The sequence below is a fragment of the Pituophis catenifer genome, unplaced genomic scaffold (genome assembly GCF_029215685.1).
Source record: "Pituophis catenifer annectens isolate HBS135680 unplaced genomic scaffold, rPitCat1.0.hap2 SCAF_1, whole genome shotgun sequence".
Taxonomy (NCBI): Eukaryota; Metazoa; Chordata; class Lepidosauria; order Squamata; family Colubridae; genus Pituophis; species Pituophis catenifer.
Window position 1 is genome coordinate 100,984,169 of NW_027256881.1, and position 22,219 is coordinate 101,006,387.

General features: G+C 39.4%; 1 protein-coding gene across 1 annotated transcript in view; it reads left to right on the top strand.

The window, feature by feature from the left end:
* AK9 (adenylate kinase 9) overlaps window positions 1–22,219 on the top strand; it is a 69,677-nt gene that overhangs the window by 27,010 nt on the left and 20,448 nt on the right. The window contains exons 15-26 of the mRNA XM_070953424.1: window positions 1,079–1,233; window positions 3,193–3,346; window positions 3,968–4,082; window positions 6,317–6,372; window positions 7,000–7,095; window positions 8,339–8,416; window positions 8,845–8,922; window positions 9,407–9,613; window positions 14,821–14,957; window positions 17,293–17,505; window positions 19,467–19,742; window positions 21,176–21,297. Coding sequence (XP_070809525.1) covers window positions 1,079–1,233; window positions 3,193–3,346; window positions 3,968–4,082; window positions 6,317–6,372; window positions 7,000–7,095; window positions 8,339–8,416; window positions 8,845–8,922; window positions 9,407–9,613; window positions 14,821–14,957; window positions 17,293–17,505; window positions 19,467–19,742; window positions 21,176–21,297 — 1,687 coding nt within the window. The remainder of the gene's footprint in view (window positions 1–1,078; window positions 1,234–3,192; window positions 3,347–3,967; window positions 4,083–6,316; window positions 6,373–6,999; window positions 7,096–8,338; window positions 8,417–8,844; window positions 8,923–9,406; window positions 9,614–14,820; window positions 14,958–17,292; window positions 17,506–19,466; window positions 19,743–21,175; window positions 21,298–22,219) is intronic.

Below are 22,219 nucleotides of genomic sequence, written 5' to 3' on the forward strand. Positions count from 1 at the left end.
CTGTGGGAAATGGATCCAAATGACTCTTTGAGTGTTTAAGGTTGCAGACCCCTGCACTAGAGTATAAGAAGGCAGGAGGGGAAAACTCCGTTGGACTTTCAAGATTCTGGTTTTCTCTCTCCCTCTGTCTCGTATATCAAAACAGAGTTCAAGATTGTGGAGTCTGTTTTCTGAGTTGGCCTACCTTAAAAAGCCGAAGTAATCAGCATTAAAAATAAATATCTGTAGTGGAAGTAGTATTTGCTGTAATTGAAGAATATCAATTATTACCGGGTTATAGGGCATTTGCTCACTTGATCCAAATATTTATATGATATTGAGAGTGATGGAGATGGTCATCTTTCACTCTCAGTTACCTGCTTATGTGATTTGGACAAGATTTGATGCAGTCCTTACACAGGAAATATCACTAGACAAGCATTTCCTGCTTTTTTGTTGTGTAATTAATGGAAGAGTCAGACTTTGTCCTTCCCTCAACATAAGGAAACTCTTTATTTCTTCCTGGATCAGAATTGTTATTATCCTCCCAGGTTGTAAAAATATGTTGGCAAGTAATGCCAGCTCCTTTTGCTACTAGTATGCAATCCACTATGAGATTCCCCCCTCCCCCCACCATGCTTTCTTTTCTAAATATTTCTCTTCAACATTTGGTATCATGAATAATAAGAGAAGACAGACATGTTCTTGTTTTGGACCAGGCTCCCTCTCACTAACAAGATAGGTTTCTATGCTTTCTTAAATATGAAATCTATATTTTGTAATACATTCTTTCAACCCATAACAAAACTAGTGCGGTATTTTTTTAAAAAAACTGTCCAAAAGAACATCTAGATTCTAGAACATTATCATTGTATGGGTAGAATTTTGCTTAAGCAATGGCGTTTCCCCTTTTCCTTTTCTCCCTGCTCCCACCAAATTTATTCAGAAGTTCATGCAATCCTTCAGTTTAGATTTGGAAAACAGAACCCTGTTATTCCACTAATGGAAGCTTCCATTCCTTATAGTAATATTAACAGGATTTTTTAGAGTTCACTACATTTTGGGATACTTACGCATGGATTTTTTTCTATATGATAAGCAGATATCTCAACAGTACAAACAGAGTCGGAGATCCCTCTTGACCATCCAGATATCCAGGAAGTGGTCCAGAGCGCTATAGAAGCTGCAATGCTGTTTCCAATTACTCTGCCACCAGAAAAATATGCGGACGTATTAGAAGAAACCATTGAAGAGGTAAAAGCACCAGGATCAAATGAAAGGCATGCACAATAGAAAGATTGTTCTATAACCGACATGTTATTTAATGTATTTAAAATTATGTCAATCATTACCAATTTGGTAATGTTATAAGGAAGATTACAGATTAGTTTAAATCTAAATTCTAGTGTTTGCATACAGAGAATAATTTCACTAAGGCATAGAAATGATCAATCTGGGATATGCCATTAAAATATTAGACCTGTTAAGATGCCCCAAACTACTGCTTTCTCATAGCCTGAGGATATCCTTTAAAAATTCTTTATTTATTTGTTCTCCATTACTCATTTTTTTAGAATGCTCCTCTCTCGTTTTATATATTATATATTTTATGTCCCAGAGACATTTTGAATTTTGTAATGTCCTTTTCTTACAAGGGATTTTTGGGGGGGCTGATATAGAACAATGTTGCTAATAAAATTTTTTGGCCTTTTCTCTTGGTTCTAAGGAAGGAGGCAAACCATTTTTGAAAAACCTTGCCAAGAAAACTATGGGGACTTGTCCGGGCAGTCTCCAAGAATCAGACAAGATTGAACAATTTCTAGACAAAACCTCTAATTAAAAATGTTGAAATGTCCTGTAATCACTATACTAGGGACCTGCACTTTTCATTGTAAATCTGATGCATTTCACTACCTACTTTCAGTTTTTAAATCTCTATGAAATCCGCTTTTCATTTGCAGCACTTCCCAAAATGAACGTAATTCTCATTCCAGTGTTTCCAGTTATGCTGGTCTCCAAATGTCACTTCCTTAACATGCAATTGACCACAAAGAAAAAAATCTATGTGGATGTTGTAGGTCTACCGTCATTCCTTTTGCAACTTATAAAAGTATTGTTGGCTGGAAAGATGAAATGTTTTGAGTGTTCCAAACATCAAACATATGATTCATACAGTGTTCCATGAAAAATTCAACATAATGCTGTATTATTTACCAATGCTTTTCTTCATCTTCTTTATTCGCAAAAATACAATCTTCACATGAAATGTTATATTAGTATTAATTAAAGGATTTGTGTTTGCAAGTCATATCTATTTTATTGCTTTGGACTGATTCTGGTAGGCAGAGTGGGGATGAGAGTCGTGTACAAGTAAGCCTCAATAAACATGACAAAGTTTATTCTTGAACAAACTAATACAGACTTTCACTGTTAATTGCCCACTCTGGATTTCTGCTTCTTCTACTCCCAGTGCAAGAAGGATACTTGATATTAGCTTAATTAAAAAGAATCATCCAAAGAAAAATGAAAAGGCCATTTATTTAAATGTTCCCATTTTAATAATCAGAAAGCAAAAAGAGAAAGCAGGGTGGGGTGGGGTGGGTATTTGTAAGTATTGCAAAGCCAGTAAACTCTAAAAATCTTGGAACAATCCCATGAAAAACATAAGGCTACAACAATTTGATAATAATTTAATAGAATAACAGAGTTGGAAGGGAGGTTGGAAGTCTTTTACTCCAACCCACTACTCAGGCAAGAAACCCTATTTACAACTTCTGCTCCAACACTGGAAGTTTTTAAGAAGAGATTGACAACCATTTTTCTGAAAAAAGTATAGGTTTTCCTGCCTGAGCAGAAGGTTGGACTAGAAGACCTCTAAGGTCCCTTTCAACTCTGTTATTCTGTTATCTGAATTGTATGTAAGGACTGAACAAAAAATGAGTCTTTAGAATAACGGAGTTATTCTAGAATTCAAGGAAAAGGTTTGGTCTAGCAAGTGCAAATTGTCATAACTTTGTAACTGTCTCTCTCTGATACGTAGCTTACTTTTGAATGAATTAGCTCGTTGCAATAGTTGATGAAAATTCTACTGCTGAGGAAAAATTCATGCAAGCCAGTCAACTAAACTCAAAAATGTATCTTTAGTCTAAAGAATGCACTTGTCATTCTAAATATTCAACCATTTAATATGTTCATTCCATACTTTTATTTCAGCTACAGAAGACAAATTCAAGTAGATATCCTGGAGCTGCGAGTAAAGGAGGATGGGTAGTGGATAATTTCCCTCCACTGACAGACCATTGGATTGCTTTGTTAGAAAAAGGACTCCTACCTGATATTGTGATTTGTTTGAAGAATGAACAAAATGGTAATATTTCGACATGAATATATAAAACAAATGTCACTTAAGGAATAATCATCATAGCTGAAGTGGTTAGGTTTTCAACATGTTCTTCCTCCCAGCTGTGGAATTCAATCTCTGAAAATGTGGATGCTGTTGTTGGATTTGAATTCCCATCAGCCTCATCCAGTATCGCCAATCAGAAGTTAGGGAACCTGAAGCCTGACCATAGCTAGAGATTCAATCTCTGTTTTAGAGATTTTTCATTTTCAACTTGCAAATAACATAGAAAAGAACTGCACACACAGAGAATTGATACATTAATCCTACCATTACTATATCCTACTTTTCCACCTGTTTATTCCTTGATTAATGCATACTTCCATTAAAGTGAGGCATAAATAGTGATATACTATTTATTTCCTTCAGCTGCTCAATTAATTTTATTCAGATATTGAAAGATCTTTGATTTCTTAAAACATTTGAAGTAATTGTCTAACGAATGCTGTCTAATACACTTAAATATTATTGGGCGCATTATGCAGTTAAATATTATTGGGATCAACAGTGTATTTTTTTTAAGTTTTATAGTTTCTGAGATGTGGTACACAGCCCTTTTCTATTGTCTTGTTTTCTATTATATTGCAGGACAGCTGATACTGCATAGACTGTATGAAGCAAATAAAGAAGAAATTGATGCTCAGATTATACAAAGGCTAATAGATGATGCTTTGAAAAAGAAACAAGAGGAAGAAGAAGCAAAGCAAGTATTTGGAGAGGGGAGGGGGAGATAGAGATTTATTTAAAACAGACTACAATGAAGGTTGGTCTACATTAAAAAAAAATCCCTGGTATTCTTTTATGCCATAGCTTACCTTTACAGAGAGTAAACTAATTGCTGAGAAGCCCAATCCAGATTTAGCTATTTTATTTTTACCAAAATGTGTATAACCTGTTAGACCAGTGATGGCTAACCTTTTTGCAATCGCGTGCCAGGAGAGGGGTGGGTGGGGGAGTTCGTGCACATGGCCATGCCCATAATTCTATGCGCCCTGCCCTGCACATGCACGCATAACCCCCCTCCTCCTCCCCCGCCCGCTTCTGGGCCCGGTAGGCCCGTTTTTCTTTCTTACCTAGCTCCAGATCTTCTCTATGCATCTGCAGAGGGCGAAAACAGCCTTTCCCACTCCCTCGGAAGCCCTCCAAAGACCTGAAACGGCCCATTTCCCAACTCCTGGTGGGACAGGAAGTGACGTTTTTTGCTGTCCCCAACCTCCAGAGCCTCTCTTTTTGCTGTCTAGGACAGCAAAAAAGTCACTTCCTGTTCCACCGGGAGTTGGCATCCGGAGGGCCTCTGAGGGCATGGGAAAGGCTGTTTTCACCCTCCGTAGATGCATAGAGAGGATCTGGAGCCAGGTAAGAAAGAAAAACGGGCCTTCCCCACCCACCCCCAGGCAGGAAAGGTAGGAAACAACCTGTTTCCCTACTTCTGGTGGGCCCAGAAGGCCCAAAAATCAGCTGGCCAGCACACGTATGCATGCCAGAGTGAGCTGGTGTGCCCACTGATATGGCTACGCGTGCCATAGGTTCGCCATCATGGTGTTAGACTGATTATGGGCAGACCAATATGGATTTTTTTAAAAGAATAATTTATATTCAGGAAGATTGCAGTTCATTTTCATTCATGTTATATTATCATTTGAATTGTTTGAATTCTACTTCAAAAAATGGTGCCTCCAACCAAGCCCAACAAAAATAGAAGTAGCCACATTCCACCTCAGCAGTAGGTAAGCAAATTACCAGCCTTCAGTGAAGTTCTGGAACTGTATTTTACAATGTAATAACTCTGAAATACTTGGGGATAACATTGGGCAGATCATTAATCTTCCAGCAACACCAGGAAAAAACGGCTGCAAAATTGAAAAGCAACAATTTACTGAATAGACTGGCTGGAACACCCTACGAACAACAGCCTTGGCTTTGTCTATGGAGATTCTTAGTCATTCAGGTCATGGTGGTCCCAAAGGCACTTTTTTTCAAGAGGCAGCTGGATTTTCTGGTTTTTCTTGGAAGATGTTTCGTTTCTCATCCAAGAAGCTTCTACAGCTCTCTTCTTTAGAGCTGAAGAAGTTTCTTGGATGAGAAGCAAAATGTCTTCGAAGAAAAACCAGAAAGTCCAGTTGCCTCTTGAAAAAAGCACCTTTGGGACAGCCTTGGCTTTGGTTTATTCCACAGCTAAATATTGTGCCAAGGTGTGGCTTAACAGTGCCCACATCCAAATGGTCAATGACCAACTCCACCAGACAAATGCGTATCATCTCTGGCACATTGCATCCCACTCCTGTGCACCAGTTACCAGTACTTAGCAATATCATACCACTGCACATTAGAAAACAACAAGCTCTCATTTGGCTATGGTCAAGGATGCTGAACTACAAGTCCCTCCCTATTCACCAGGACAATGCACAGCCTGTCACAAGATTGAAACCCCATAGACCAGTTTGGAAAACAGCTATTCAATTAACATCTACCCAGTTTCACCCTAAGAATGACTGGAGAGAGGAATGGTCCAAGGTACCTTCTTGTGGCCTGGCCATTAGTGATCCCTCTACCAAACCACCTGCTTTTGACTTGCCTCGCTTTGTCTGGTCAAAATTGAACAGAATTAGGTTTGATACTGGAAGAATTGCCTCTGACCTATATCAGTGGGGATGGTAAGAGTCCCCTTGTTGCGATTGTGATGCTGATATGCAAACTATTAAACATACGGGGCAAGGTTCCCCACAGCGTGTGTTTTCTTGTTCCCTAGAAGATCTGAATGAAGCAACACCAAAGGCGATGGCCTGGATAGCTGAATTGGACATCCAGTTATGAGGCCACTGCCATATCCCTATAGAAGTTTTACTTATAATTACATACATATATGTTTACTTCTCTTCTGTCATATTTTCATCTTACGGTAAATAAATAATAAATTGCTTGAACTTCTAATTGCAGAAGAGAACTACAAGAAATGTTAAAACTGCAAGCGCAGGAATCTGCTGAAGACAGAGGTAAGAAATACAATTGTGTATTTAGAATTATTACAGCAATGAAGTTAATTTTGTGCATATTAATCATATTGTTAAACTCACAAGCACTACTAAACAAGGAAGAATTTAAATCTGGGGCATGACTCTGTCCCTACCATTCATCATGCCTACCATACTCATACAGTATATGAATAGGACTTGCCAAAATATAAAAATGGAACTGGAAGGCATCTGATGCACATCATAAGGGCATTAGGAGAAATTAAACAAATGAATGGCTTGGGCAAGAGCCTCATAGCAGTATCAGGAAATAAATTCCATAGATGTGAGGCCACTGATTTCTAATCGCTAGCCCAAGCAATTATTCCAAGTTCTGAAAATGGATGACTTCTCATTGATATTCAAGTACTCCTTGTAACTCTGAAATGTGGAATCTAGCATTCTTTTAATTTGTAATTTTAGGATTTTGTCTGATTGTATTCTATGTTTTTTTAAAGCTTAAATTGGGATCCAATTTTGGGTTGTCTCATGACTTTCTAAACTGTTTATATTGTTTATAGTACAGTAAAGTCTCACCTTAGAGTTCCAAAATTACTTTATAAATGTTTTACTTTATAAAAAGAAAAAATGATTTCTTTTTATTTGTAGAATCTACAGAATTTATGGAAGGTAGCTTTGGGGTTGAAAAAGGCCAACCAGGACAAGTTGATTTTTCTGAATCTAAACAGAAAGAAACATCTGGAGGTTAGGATATCACAGATATTTATCTTTGTTTTCTGACAAACATTAAGTTGTTTTATTACATAATTGTGTGTCTAACTCTGGTATAGAAAATCTGAGGGCAGCAAAGTATTTTTCTTACCATGTCTTCTTTTTCCAATTTCTTTGACAATGTTCTTGCTACAAATAGTATTCTTCTGTTTGTTAAGACATTCTTAAAGTATAATTCTCATGTGGAAATATCCATTTCTGCACTGAGACTGAACTAAGATGTCATTTGAATCATACTAGCAGACTAACATCTAAAACGCTAATACGTGAGTTATTCCTGCTGAGAGTCACATCTGGCCTGTAAAATTATAAATCCCAAGGACACGATTTAAGTATGTATTGGGCAGAATGATCACAAAGAAATTAAAATTTCATAGAAAGTACATATTACAAATATTATAATATTGACATAGTTACTCTCCAATGATGTATTAATAATTTTTCTCTTTATTCACATTTAAAATTATAATTGTATGACAAAATATGGAACCTGTGGAGATACTGCCAAGGCTTTTGAAGAGCTAAATCCTGCTCTGGGGTCATGTTGTAAAGTCTGACAGTAGCCATCCTAAAAAATAAAATTTGTCATAAAGTTTTTTTTCATTACATAATGGAAAGATTGACTGTGAAGATCAGCTTACCTCCTTTGGTACCAGCTATTGAAGTTCAAGTCAAATTTAAATCACAGCAATTATACATCACAAACAGAGGTGATATTCAGCGGATTCTGACCAGTTCTGGAGAACTAGTTGCGGAAATTTTGAGTAGTTCGGAGAATCGGTAAATACCACCTCTGATGGCCCCACCCCCATCTATTCTCTGCCTCCCGAGTCCCAGCTGATCGGGAAGAAATGCGGATTTTGCAGTAACCTTCCCCTGGAGTGGGGTGTGAATGGAGATTTTACAATATCTTTTCCCTGCCACGCCCACCAAGCCATGCTCACCAAGCCATGCCACACCCACCAAGCCATGTCCACAAAACTGGTAGTAAAAAATTTTGAATCCCACCACTGATCACAAATAATAACATAATTAGTCCATCTCCCTTATTTGTACACTTTGCATTAACTTTTATTCAATAGGTTTATTTTAATAATCTTCAATTCTCTATAACTTTATGGTTTCTTAGCATATTTTTTAGCTTTCCCATGATTATATGGATCAGGGGAAATCCATTTAATAAGAAACCTCAGTGTTTTTATATACCTGTTTACAGAAACAGTGCAGTTTGTAGATCAGAGTGATGAAGCACAGGTTTCTGCAGACTCCAAAGAACCTGAAGAATCTAAGACAGGTTAGATTTATATATATGTATATATCAGTAATAGTTCATTATAGAAGACAAGTATTTTTATTCGTTTAATCCTATGGCACTATTAGCGTTTTGTTTTCACTGTATTTTTAATGTAAAAATACAATGAGCATCTGTGATTTGATGGCCTTATAAATCTATCATCATCACCAATGTATCTATTAAATATCACCATTTACATTTCATTCTTTATCACCATCTAATTAATATATTTATTAGTTCTTCTTTGTAGGAAAAAAAACCCCTTCCTTTTACTGGCTTAATTTGATAAACTTTCAGAAGCAAAGCCTACAAAGTGAAAACCTGGAGAACATCAAAACTGCTAATTTTCTAAATATTTTGAAAGCTCTTAATGTTCCAAATACACTATGCAAAATTAAATAACAATGATTCTCTCCTGGTCTCCACAGAATCAACAGAACCCTTTGAAAGTGAAGAAAAATCTGTATCACAATATGAACACTTGAAAAGTATTGCATCTGAACTAGGTTAGTGGTTGACTGGGTCACTCATCCTGCCACGGGGTGGTCTGCATTGAATAACCCATAACTAATGGCTTTGTATAATCATTCCAATTCTTTTTTTATAAAAATGTAGAGTTGAAACAAACTTTGGTTGTGTGCCCTATCCTAGTTTAGTGTTGCAGTTATGTCCTCCTTAGAATACTTCATTCTTCCTCCATCCAATTTTTCACTTTTCCTTCAATAGATTCATTAGCACATCTATTCTTCATAGAGCTGTTAGAGGAATTTCACTTAAGTATTTCTCCCTCCCCCTTTCAGATTTCTGAACTTCTGTAGAAGTCCTTACAGGTCTATTTAGTTTTGTCGGTCCTCCTTCTTGTGAAGTCTTCCATTGTGGCTCCATAAGAACTGGACAGAGTATCAAGAAGAAAATCCCGCCAGCACACATAAGAGAGCATCTTATTGTTAATGCATAATTGTTTCCTAAAATGCAACTTGATTTGTTTAGGAGTCACGATGCCCGAGTATCCTGAAGATGGTTTTCCAGATGTAGTAGAAATGGAGCCATTTAAAAATAAGGTCATCCAGTTCCAGAATAACTGGCAAAAATTAGAGTCTCATATTACAGAATCACTTTTGGTCCAGATTACTGAATTGGAGATTGACGGGCAGACTCCAGAAATGCTGTTTAATAAGTGTGTGCAAGCTATGCAACGTAAGTAATTCACATTCACTGTTCTTTCAAAATTATTTCTTCCTCAGGAGATTTCGGGTGGTTTTTGGCTTTGTTTTATTAACAATTTCTTCAAATTATAAATAAAGTTGGTTAAAGCAAATTTGTACAAGTTATGAGCTACTTCTTAAGAGGCAAATAACATCTTACAATTGCGGCCCACATCATAGTATTGTATGTACACGTGCTTCTACTTAAAAAATAAACAATAAGAGCAAGAGAAATCATTTGAAGTTAATATTTAACATTCTATAAACCTTTAACTGGTTTAAAAGAAAGGCTGTTTTAATATGAATGCACTATCCTGTTAATCAACATGACTTTTATTCATTTGAAAAAAAGTATTCATGTATTAAAATAGAACGTTTTTAAAAAACTTTTTTAAAGAAATAGACTGTCAGCAGGAGAATAGAAGAAATAGAAAAATGTTCTTGCCATTTGATTATGAAATTGTAGGCAATGTTGACCAAGCTGGGGTGGCTTCCTCTAGAGATAAATGAACAAAACAGGACTTAATTTTTCTTCTGGGAAATCAGAGGATGCTATTAATTATAGTCTATTTGAAGAGAATGAATGAAGGGAAGGAGATCTACCATATTTTTCGGAGTATAAGACGCACCGGAGTATAAGACGCACCTACCTTTTTTGGTTGTTGTTGTTTTTGTTTTGTTTTTGTTTTAATTTTTTAAACAAACACACATACAAACATACAATGTATTTTCTTTGAACAGAGTATTTGGCTGGTTCACAAATTTAAACAGTGTTTAGTCATTTCAATTAAATTTACAATTTCTATATTTCCTTTTTGCCATATTTATTCCTCATCTATTTTTTTTTAAAACCAATATTACCCTTCATTCTCATCTCTAATCTTAATCAAATTCAATTTTTCCCTTCTATTCTATATTATACCCCTTCCCATTGTCATCTATTTTTATATCCATCCTCACATTGGTTAATTATTTAATATTACAATTGTATAATACAAATTCAACATTTTTATATAAATCAATTAGTTATAACTATCTTTTTTTGTATATTAATCAATATGAACATGAATATTCCAATTATTTCCATGCAATCCAATTTCTTACAAATCAATTAATTATATTTACCAATAATAATAAACCAATAATTTTCCCCTTATATTCCTCCAAACCACAACTTAACCATTTCTGCTTTCAACACAATATACAATTAATAGTATCTCAATTATTACAATTCCCTAGTTAAATAGAGCTTTTTTTCTTTTGTGTTTTAAAATCTTGAACTCTCCTCTTTTGCCCTAAATTTCCCATTGTTTGCACCTACCTTTTTTGGTGAGGAAAAAGAAAAGAAATATCTCTCTGCCTCATTTTGTCACCTTGCAGGAAAGAGCCTGCTTTACTTTCAGTTTCGTTTTTTCAGCATAGCTAGGGAAAAAAAATTTGCTCCAGCACTCTTTGCAGCAAGCAGGAGAGCCCTGCGCAAAACAGCTGAGAGCAAATCAGCTGGGGGTCAGGAGGCTGATCTAAACAACTTGTGCTAATTAACCTATGCTGAAGCTGGAAGGGGCTGTTTTTTCTTGCTGTTTGCTTGCAAGAAGGTAACTGCTGCAAGGCACAGGCCAAAGGGTCAGTGGGTGGGCAGAGCTACATTCGGTGTATAAGACGCACCTAAATTTTCACCCTCTTTTGGGGGGTAAAAAGATGCATCTTATACTCCAAAAAATACAGTACTTTTCAAATATGATGGTTTTCCTGCTGAATTGTCTCTCAGGATCAGGTACTAGCTGTGAATATGAATATGGACTTGAAGCTCCTGTTTAAAGAGTAGATGTTTTCTGTAGCCAGGAACTTTGCACAACTCCATCTGGTACACCAGATCTATCCTTCCTGAATCAGGGGGTCCTCAGATAGCTACCTATGCCCTAGTTACTTCTTGGCTTGACTATTGCAATGTTCTTTACATGAAGCTGCCTTAAAGACACCCCAGAAGCTTCAACTGATCCAGAATGTGATGGGGTGAGCAGCGATGAGCATGCCTCACTATGCCTCATGTAAGACCAGGAGTGAAATGCTCCTGGTTCGGACCAAATCGGGTGATCTGGTAGCGATTGTGGCAGGTGGTTCGGAGAACCGTTAGCGATGGTGGCGCGAGGCTCCACCCACCCACCCGGTTGTCATTACTTCCTGGTTTTAATCAGGAAGTAATGTATTTTTTACCCTCTGCGCATGCACAGAAGGTTTTGCGCATGTGCAGAGGGTCTGCACGGCACATGCACGTCCGAACCAGTAAGGAAGGTAAGTAGATTTCACCCCTGTGTAAGACCTCTACTTCACAAGTTGCATTGATTGCTGGTTTGCTTCCAGGTGTAATTCAGGATCCTGTTTATTACCTATAAGGTCCTACATGGCATAGGGCCTGGTTAATTGAGGGGCCACCTGTCTCACATAATATTGGCCCAGTCAATTTGATTCTGCAGGGTTGGTGCACTCTGATTAAACAATGTCATCTCTAAGAGCTCTGGAAGTACACCTTTTTATAGCAGTGGTGGCCCTCTCGAATGAGGTTACTGCCAATATCCAATTGACCCCACTCTGTTGTTATTTAGAAACCTGATGAAGACCTTAACTCATCACCCAGGATGTTGGTGAGGAGATCCCTCACTTCATCACATTTGCTATACCTTTATTTTTTTATTTTAAAGTTTTATTGATATTATTGTTATTTCTTTTTTTGAATGTTATGAGTCACCAAGACTCATGAGAGTTCAGCTGCATACAAATATAATAATAATAATAATAATAATAATAATAATAATAATAATAATAATAATAATAATAATACTATCAAACAACATCTGCCTATCCTAGGACCTTAGGAAGGACTCAATAGGTTCATAAAAATGCCAAATCCAATCTAAATATCTAGCTGACTGTGCAACCAACCATTAATAATAATAATAATAATAATAATAATAATAATAATAATAATAATAATAATAATAATAATAATAATAATCTGTTTTAAATGTCAGGGATCATAGTTATTGATTGATCCATTCTCCTAAATATTTAAAGTTATCAGAGCTAGTAGTTATAACATTGCTACACTTTATGACAATGACTTACATGTTTTTACATAAAGAAGTTGGAGTATACAGAAAATATGGGGTGATATCAGAAGGGACAGAGAGAATCAGTTCATAGCTACACATATCGAATTGAGAGTGGTAATTTTTTAACAGGAGATTCTGGTTCAGAGCTTTCATGATTTATAATGTTGATAAATAGAAACTATCGGCACTGCTTTTATTCTGCACAATATGGATTCATAATAAACTGTGTATTGAATAATATCATGAACCTTCATTTCCAGAAATATATATATTTCTGTGAGCTTTTTATTTTAAATCTTAGGATTCGAAGGCTGATACCTAATGTGCAAGAATACAACGAGTAGTGGTAACAATTGATAGAAGACTGTCTCTTACATACCTGTAAAGGGTGGGACTTATGTCATGATATCACTGGATTTTTTTTTCATTATAGCATCATTTTGGTTAGGAGCAGAGGTGGTATTCAGCCGGTTCACATTGGTTTGGGCAAACCGGTAGGGGAAATTTGGCCTAGGTTGCCGAACCGGTAGCGACCTCTGGCTGGCCCGCCCCCACCCCCACACAGTCAATGCTCACTTCCTCGTCCTTCCCACCCAATGCTTGCCCCACCCATCCCAGCCTTATATATGTTGCCTTCACTTCGTCATGTGGCCCAGCTACTTGCCTCACGTCGTCAGTCACTCCTCAGGTGATCTGACCTTCCCAGCACTATCGCTTGCGCATGCACAGTCTGCTCTGTGGCTTGCCTGCTTAAGCTGACTTTGCCTTCCGTAGTGCCTGCACCCCAATGGAGCTGCCTCCTCCTGCCTACAGGTAAGCACTTGCTAGCCCCCCCCCAGTCCCAGGGCTCACATACCTCGCGAAGCCGCTGGCGGTGCAGCCGCATGGCTGTGGCCTTGCTTGCTCCGGAGCCGCCGGCTGCTTTTCATCTGCTTCAACTAGGTCGGGGAATGCGCCATTCCCCAGCTCCAGCCTTGCCCTGGAGCCTCTGCCCGCTTGCCACACGCCTTGGCTGGGTTGGGGCCTTGCCCCAGAGCCTCTGCCCTCTCGCCATCCGCCTCGGCCTCTATGGGTAGCTGGCACACTCCATTGCCTGCTGCGCTGCTCCGCTCAGACTTGCCTGGTCAAGTCCCTTCGGTGCAGCGGCAACAGGCAATGGGATGCTCCTGTGCAGCCGATGCATAAAACAGGTTGGCGGGGGCGCATTGGAGGAGCGGAGCAGGAGGTTGGTAATTTTTGCTGCAAGAAGCGTGCAGCCACGGCGTCTTTTTTCTGTGTGGCTGGACTCCAGCCACAACAGACAAAACATGCAGCGGTTGTACGCATCTCGCAACAAGGGAGGTGAGATGCAGGCTGGTGGGGAGCCACCCAGCGGTGACGGCACAACCCAAGTTTTCCTTTCCTGGCAGCCAGCTGTGGGAGGAAGGTAAGGTCGTGGCTGCAGGATGACAAAAGAGGCAGTCGTGGGGGGAGGAACCGGGGAGATTAAGGGCCGGGGCCTCTGAAGGAAGGGAAATAGGGCGACACGTGTGACTGGTGAAGGGAGAGTGGGCGGCATGCAGGATCAGGCCAGGCCTTTGACAGATTAGGCCAGGCTTGGGTAGAAAATAGGTAGGAAGAATAGCAGTAAGTTCAAATTTTTTTCCTACCGGGTTCTGTGGCCATGGGCATGAATGACATCAAGTTGGACACGCCCACTCAGTCTCATGATTACTCCATCAAGCCACGCCCACAGAACCGGTAGGGGACAAAATTGAATACGACCACTGGTTAGGAGCACATAGTTATGGACACCAGGATATTCCTTATGATTCACTGATTTCAGCAATCCTGTATTTGTACACTTACACACCAATCTGATACGTTTAAAGTCTAGTTTTTAGCATGCTCTACCAACTTTTCATGATGGTTAGGAATTTGTGAATTAAAATCTTAATAAACTTCTGAAATACCAGAATATAATCTGATCAATCTATGGTTTGAAGAATTTCATTGTAGAATTCCATGCAAATTCGTATTCTATCTCTGGTCCTGCATGTACAGTATTTTTTTAAAAAAATATGGCCTGAAAACTGACTATCTCCAACAGAAACTTTTAAATATCATGGCTGGGAATTATCACCTGAAGATGATGATGAAGAACAAGAAGATTTGCAGGCTGAAGCAGAGGCACAGGCAGAAGAAGAAGAAGAGGGCGATGAAGAGGAAGAAGAAGAAGAGGAAGAAGTAAGCTCTAGGTCTCGACTCAATAGATTATTTTAAACTGTAATTTACTGAATGACATGTTATACAAGATAAAAGGTTATATAACTTCATCTTTATAGAAAGAGTATAACTTCAAGAATGCAATGTTTGCGTATGAATGAAAGGCCAGCTAGCTTTTTGCATATATGCAAACATGGTGGCTGAAGAAGTCTATCCACAACCCCTACTTTGTTGAATCCTGCAAGGTTCAGTACTCTCTCTGCTCCTGTTCAACATCTATATGAAGCCTGAGGGGAAAGTCATCTATTGGCATAGGACAAGGCTGCTGATGTCTTGTTTTGGTTGATTTGAAGGCTGTGGGAATTTGGATGGGAAACAACAGGCTTCAGCCCAATCTAACAAGACTTAACTAGGCTTGCATTTGGGGACCTCTGGGAACTTAGCTGGATGGGGTGGAACTGCCACAAACAAACCTTGTACATGACTTGGGAGCTCTTCTGGACACATGGCTCCTGCTCATGACTTCTTTCTCCCACCTCCTTATTCCCTATCTACACTATCAGACTGTTTATGTCCTAAGTAGTGGAGGTTTTCTTAAAATTATTTGTTCATTAGATTTAAATCTAACCTTACATCCAGGCAGTTTATATGCAGGGGGTTCAGCCGGTTCGGACCGGTTCGGGCAAACCAATCGTTACGATTTTTCACAGTCCAAAGAACCGGCAAATCGCACCACCGGCTGGCCCCGCCCCACCCGCCCACCCTGCACAGTCACTCCTCATCTTGCCCACTTGCCGACCATTGCTGCCTGCCTTCACCTGCAATTGCTGCCTGCCTTCACCCGCTATTACTGCCTGCCTTCCATCGTGGCCCTGATCTCCCTGGGTGAGTGAGCTGGCAAGCAAGCCCCAGTCGAGTGCTGTTTCATGGCTTAACTGCCTCCACTGCTGTCATCGCAAGCCCCAGTCAAGTGCCAACTCCCGGGCCGGCCTAGGCCGCCACCACTGCAAGCCCCGGATGAGTCAACTCCCACTGCCTCCCCCCATTCCTGGGCTTGCCTGGCTTGCTTTGCCACCGGCGCTGCGGTTCCATGCCATGTGGCGCTTGTGGCCTAGCTAACTAGCTCTCCCCTGTCCCCAGGCTTGCCTGGCTTGCTGTGCCACTGGCGCCACGTCTCCATGCTGGCTGGGAGAACGCTCTCCCTCCTGGCCGGGAAGTCGTATGGCCATGCTGGCTGGGAGAACGCTCTCCCCACTGGCCAGGAAGCCACCCCTGGCCGGGAACCCTCCAGCACCATGAGATATGTATGTGTTTGCTCAGTGTGAACATTTGGATGAAGAAAGAGGCGGTTGTTGGGAAAGAAGCAAGGAGAGTGAGTAAGGGGCCTCTGAAGAAGGGGAAACGGGACAGAGGTAATTGAGCAGAGCTGGCTAGTCTGAGGTGGAAGCAAGCGGGGTGAGGTGGAGAGGTTTAGAAAGGCAGGAGCTGGACTCATGGACTGAACACTGCAGCTTGTTTTGTAGGACAATGAACAATCAGCAAAGTCTTCCAAAGAGGAAGACTTAGCACGAATTAATGGGGGGCAGCATGGGAGGAAGTGCTTTGGCGTGCAGTGGGGATGGGCTTTTATCTTGTCAGCCCAAGGGCGGAGGGGAGGGAAGGTAGGAAATCGCCCTGTCTCTGCAGCATCAGTCATGTGACTGAGTGGGCGTGGCGAACTCAACATCACTCACAGCAAGGTGCTGCCCCACTTTGCTGTGAGTGACGTTGAGTTGGCCATGCCCGCCCAGTCACATGACCACCAAGCCATACTCACCAAGCCACGCGCACAGAACCGGTTGTTCAAAAATTTCAATCCCACGACTGCTTATATGTGAATTTCCCTTTATTTTATCCCCCAACAACCACTCTATGAGAGAGGTGGGGTTGAGAGACAGAGTGATTGATCAAAATCACCCAACAGGTTTCCACACCTGTGGGTGGAATTGAATCTGGATTCCTCATTCCTTGTTTAACACCTTAACCAAGTATAGAATGGATCTGCAGCAGTGGTGGGTTGCTACCGGTTTGCCCAGGTTTGGGTGAACCGGTATTAGCGGCGGTGGGAGGCGCCGCCCACCCACCCAGACATCATCAAATACGCTCTGCGCATATGCAGAAGCTTTTGCGCATATGCAGAAGAGGTGCATGCGTGCGCAAGCGAACTGGTAGCAAAGGTAAGTGAAACCCACCACTGATCTGCAGCTGCTTCCTACCCTCTGAATTACGTAGTTCTGGGCCAATGTGTTAAAGTAAATCCAGATTCTTTAAAGTGTTAATGTAAGTAATCTTATCAGAAATATTTTGCTGTTTTAAGGATGAAGAAAAAATTGCTGAGAGGAAGAGACACATGGGAGATACAAAGAATTTCTGTCCAGTGATTCTGAAGGAAAACTTTATCCTTTATCCAGGAAATACTGAAAATGCAGCTAAATATAGAGAAAAATACTATTATTTTTCAACTCCAGAAAACAGAGATAAATTTCTAGAAAATCCTGATGAGTATGTTTCTCACAATGAGCCATTAAAAGTATGTAATTCTTACATACAGGAGCTATATAAATTAACACAAATTGAGGTTCCAATATTTTTCAAATATGTACCTACATGTGGGCATCTATGTTTATCTGTGCTTAACATGTGATATTTTAACAGAACGGCAATGGTGATGATAATAATGATATTCAGGTCTTCCCAAGAAACAATGGATTCCTCGACTGTGTATCCAAATTTGGCATATAGCAAAAATTCAACATAATATTTTTCTGGACTGATCTGTTATGTGCAAAAGCAGCTTCCATGCAGAGCATCTGGGAAATATTGCAATATCATTTATGAATTGCTGCTGAATTAAATGTGCCTTAACAAAGGGCAGCTGCTCTAGTGCAAAGCAAAATCTTGGGAGTAAAAATCTTTTATCAGACCTACCGGTATTATCTTCTAGGAACTATTGGAGTATAGTCTTTTTGGCAAAACATTTTGAGACTAGGCTCCTTACCTCTTAAGTAATCCAACTGATAAGTTGTACTTGGGTCTGAATATTACTGAATGTGTTGAGTTAAATATTATTTCTGAGCAAGAGAAGGGTCAGAACTCAATACTGAAGTGCAGCTGTTACAAGATACTCTTGGCTCTGATGGCTATAGAAGGAAAAAAATGTTGGTCCATATATTATCAGAATAACAGAGTTGGAAGGGACCTTGAAGGTCTTCTAGTCCAACCCTCTGCTCAGGCAGGAAACCCTGTACCATTTCAGACAAATGATTATCCAATCTCTTCTTAAAAACCTTCAGTCTTGGAGCACCCGCAACTTCTAGAGCAGGGGTGTCAAACTCAATTTCATTGAGGGCCGCATCAGGGTTGTGTTTGACCTCGGGAGGCCAGGGTGGATGCAGCCAGCTCAACGTCATTCCTGTCGGGGGCACCTGTGGTGACCCGAACACTCTGTTTTTGGCTGTGACGGCCTCCTGCAACCCTCTGCCAGCAAACACGGAGCTTGGGAGGGTCACATACAGCCCTTGCAAGCTCCATTTTTGCTGGCAGAGGACCATGGGCCAGTTCTTCGCTGTTTCCAGGCGGCCCCACAGGCCAGATCTAAGCACTCCATGGGGTGGATCCAGCCCATGGGCCTTGAGTTTGACACCTCTGTTCTAGAGGCAAGTCGCCAATCAAGCTTAGTTAAATAGAGGTTTCATGTTGTCTACCTGCCAAAGGATCAGCATTGTCTTCTTCGTTTGAAGATGGCTCTGGGGCTCACTATACTATACTTCCGTCTCTGTATTACTTAAATGAGTAACAATTCAGTATATCAGTAAAAACCAATGTTGAATTCCAATACCAAACACTCCTTGCTAGCATGATTGGTAATGCTAGGGATTGTAATCGTACAATATTTGATAGCCAACAGTTTCCATCCTTCCTTTAAAATACACAACATATTTTTATTTTGCAAGTTAGGAAAAGTCTTCTCTGAGACACATCCATGTAGTTTTCTTACAAAAATAGTTTATCATTACTGCCTTCTGGGATCTGTTTTCATCTTCACAGTTTTGACTCCAGCTCTGGAAATTTCTGATGGTCTCTCATCTAATGACAAACTGCATCTGCTACTGCTTAGCTTTTTGAGATCATCCAAAGTTAGCTGGATATTTCTACATAATATAGCTGGGTTGCTTGCTGATTTATTGTTTTTTTAACTGCTAAGGCTATGCAGTGCTACAGGTTTGATTCCAAAGAGATGCTTTGAAATGTGCAGATGTATGAAAGCAGCATCAGAGTAAAACAGCTGTCATGCAACATACTTTCTATATATAATTCTGTTACTCATGTTGAAGTATTTACTATTAGTCAATAATACGTTTGAAAATATGGATCTTCTGCCTGAAGTTTCTCAAAAAGGTTTTTCTTAGAAATATTCATTCGATAATCTTATTGATCAAGACCTTCTCTTTTAAAAACTTATATAATTATATTCACACATTTCCTTTTCAGGCTCCTCCTATAAGAATATGTCTGTTGGGGCCACATGGAATAGGTAAAACAGTCTGTGCCCGGTGGTTAGCAGACAAGCTAAATATTTTTCATATTCAATTTGAAGAACGCTTGCAAGAATTGATCATGCTCAAAACAGGAAAAAGAGTTGGACTTGAAGAAGAGGAGGAGGAAGAGGAAGGCGAGGGAACACAGGAATTGGGAGAATCCACTATTCCTGAAAGTGCACCTGAATTTGAAGAAGGGAGTGAAGAGGAAAGTAAGCACATTCCTGAGGTAATCGAGCTACTATATATATTCCTTGTTAGCTTCCTCCAAAGTGGAAGATGAGTTTCCATCAAAGAAAGCTATGGTGGGAATTGCCAATATTGTTAATGGAAAGAAGACAAGCTATAATTCTGTATCCTACTTTTTAGCTCATCTTTAACCACCCTATTGTGCCAATTGGGCTATAGGAAGACATCAGTCATTTCTCATTCTTATTTCTTATTTATTCATCTATTCACTGTATAGACCAACTGACCAGTGGTGAAATCTAAAATTTGTTACTACCGGTTCTGTGAGCGTGGCTGGGCGTGGGGGGTGGGGGCAGGGATTTTTGCTACTGGTTCTCCGAACTGCCCACCACCATCACTACCTACTCGCCCGAGCCAGTCCGAACCGGGAGCATTTCACCCCTGCAACTGACTCCATATTACAGCAGGCTAAGCAAGTTTGGAGGTAAGATGCTGCAATAACATCAGTCTAAAAGAACTAAATTTCATTAGCCCAATTGTCCCACCAAACCCAATGTGTGAAATGCATGCTGTTTTAGTTGAATGTCCACAACAGTGTAGGAATGATGCTGATATAATGTCTACTCTACAATACAGATTTATGCCATAATTGAGCCCGTAATTACAATCATTAATTGGGTGATCATGGACCTGCATCCAATTTTATGACCTTTTTTGCAGGGACTGTTAAACAAACCCAGCAATCATTAAGTGAACATAGCATTTTGAAAGCAAAAATAGTGGTCATTAAGTGAACCCATTGTTCACTATTGGACATTTTTTCCCCAGAAATTGGAAGTAGATTCTGGTTTCTGGCAAAAATGTTGTAAACCATGGCCATGTGACCATGGGATGCTGCAAATAGTCATAAATACAGGCCAGTTGCTGATGCCCAAAATGCAGTTCACGCTTATGACCGCTGCAGCATCCCATGGTCACATGATCAAAATTCAGACACTTCTCAACTGACTCATATTTATGACGGTTGCAGTATCTTGGGGTCATGTGATCCCCTTTTGCAACTTTCTGACAAGCAAAGTCAATGGAAAAGCCAGATTCACTTAACAACCATGTTACTAGCTTAAGAACTATAGTGATTCACTGTCTTGCTTAGCAACATAAATTTTGGGCTCAGTTGTGCTAGTAAGTCGAGAGCTATCTATTTTTTTATAGATAGTTATATCATTAGAACAGCCTAAATATACACTTATTCCATGAATGCATTTCTGGGAAATGAAATAAATATATTCAATTTAAATTATATAGTTTTATGGTGCATTGAATATTATGCTCTATAACCATATACTGTAACTATGTAATTATGAAAGGAAGTTAAGTGAAACCTTCAATTATGCAAAATTATTAATCAAAGTCCTTAATTACATTACCACTTATTAGATAATTATTTTTCATGTATTTTGAACATTTTAACAGAAAGATGTGCTATTAACAGATGAGGAAGAAGCAATCAAGGCCAATATATTAGAAAATGAACCAATTCCCATGGAAGTGCTTGATAATATTGTTCTTGATTGGTGGATGAAGGAGCCATTTCGGTAACTCTTGTTTTTGTTTTTGTTTTTAATAATCTCACTTTTTTCCCCTCTATATAGCATGTAAATTCCAGCTGAAAATATCAATCATATTATTTGTCCAATATTTCACATGAAGTATTTCTCCATATTTAATCCTACAAGTCTTATTTTTATAAGGAAGCTATTAGCTACTTTCACAATTAAATAATAGTTAATAAGCCTTGTAAAACAAGAGCAAATCTAAATTTGTTTTAACCCTGACTTTTTTTTTAACAACTCAGAGGTGTCCTGAAAATCAGCAAGGTCATTACAGCTTGTGTAGCCAATTCATGGTTTGTACAGTGCAGGAATTTTTTAAGAAGCATTAAAAAAATCCACTAAGCCTTGATTCTGCCTCAGAGATTACAACAAGCTATGGATGAAATAAGAAAGAATACATAAATTAACAAGTCAATCTTTCTGCTTTATTGCCAAAAGCAACCCATAGTGTATTTCTTGTGATGGGTTCAGGGTACAGACATCATCTTAAAACAAAAATAAATTGCTTTTATATTGATTGCAGTATAAATATGATCTTTTGCCTGAGCACTTTAAGCCCTTTCATTTCTAACCAGTGCTATGGCATTTCTCAGCCCTCTGATATTTGACAATAGAAAAATTCTAGGGAAAAAGAAAAATCAATTACAGCCTCCTCTTTTGAGAAAAACCTTTCAGACATCTGAGGAGAGCTAACCCCTAAGTGTTTCTTTGCAAAGCTAATCATATCCATTTCCCTTATACTCCTTTCACAGGAAATGTTTCCACCTCTTATTATCCTTGTCTTTCTCTCAGAATCTTTTGTACAGTGTGATGCCCCAAAATGAACAGTTTCTGAAATGATTTGGAAACAAAGCTTTATTCGATGCAACTAAAATTGTTACCAATTCTGAGACTCTAAACCAGG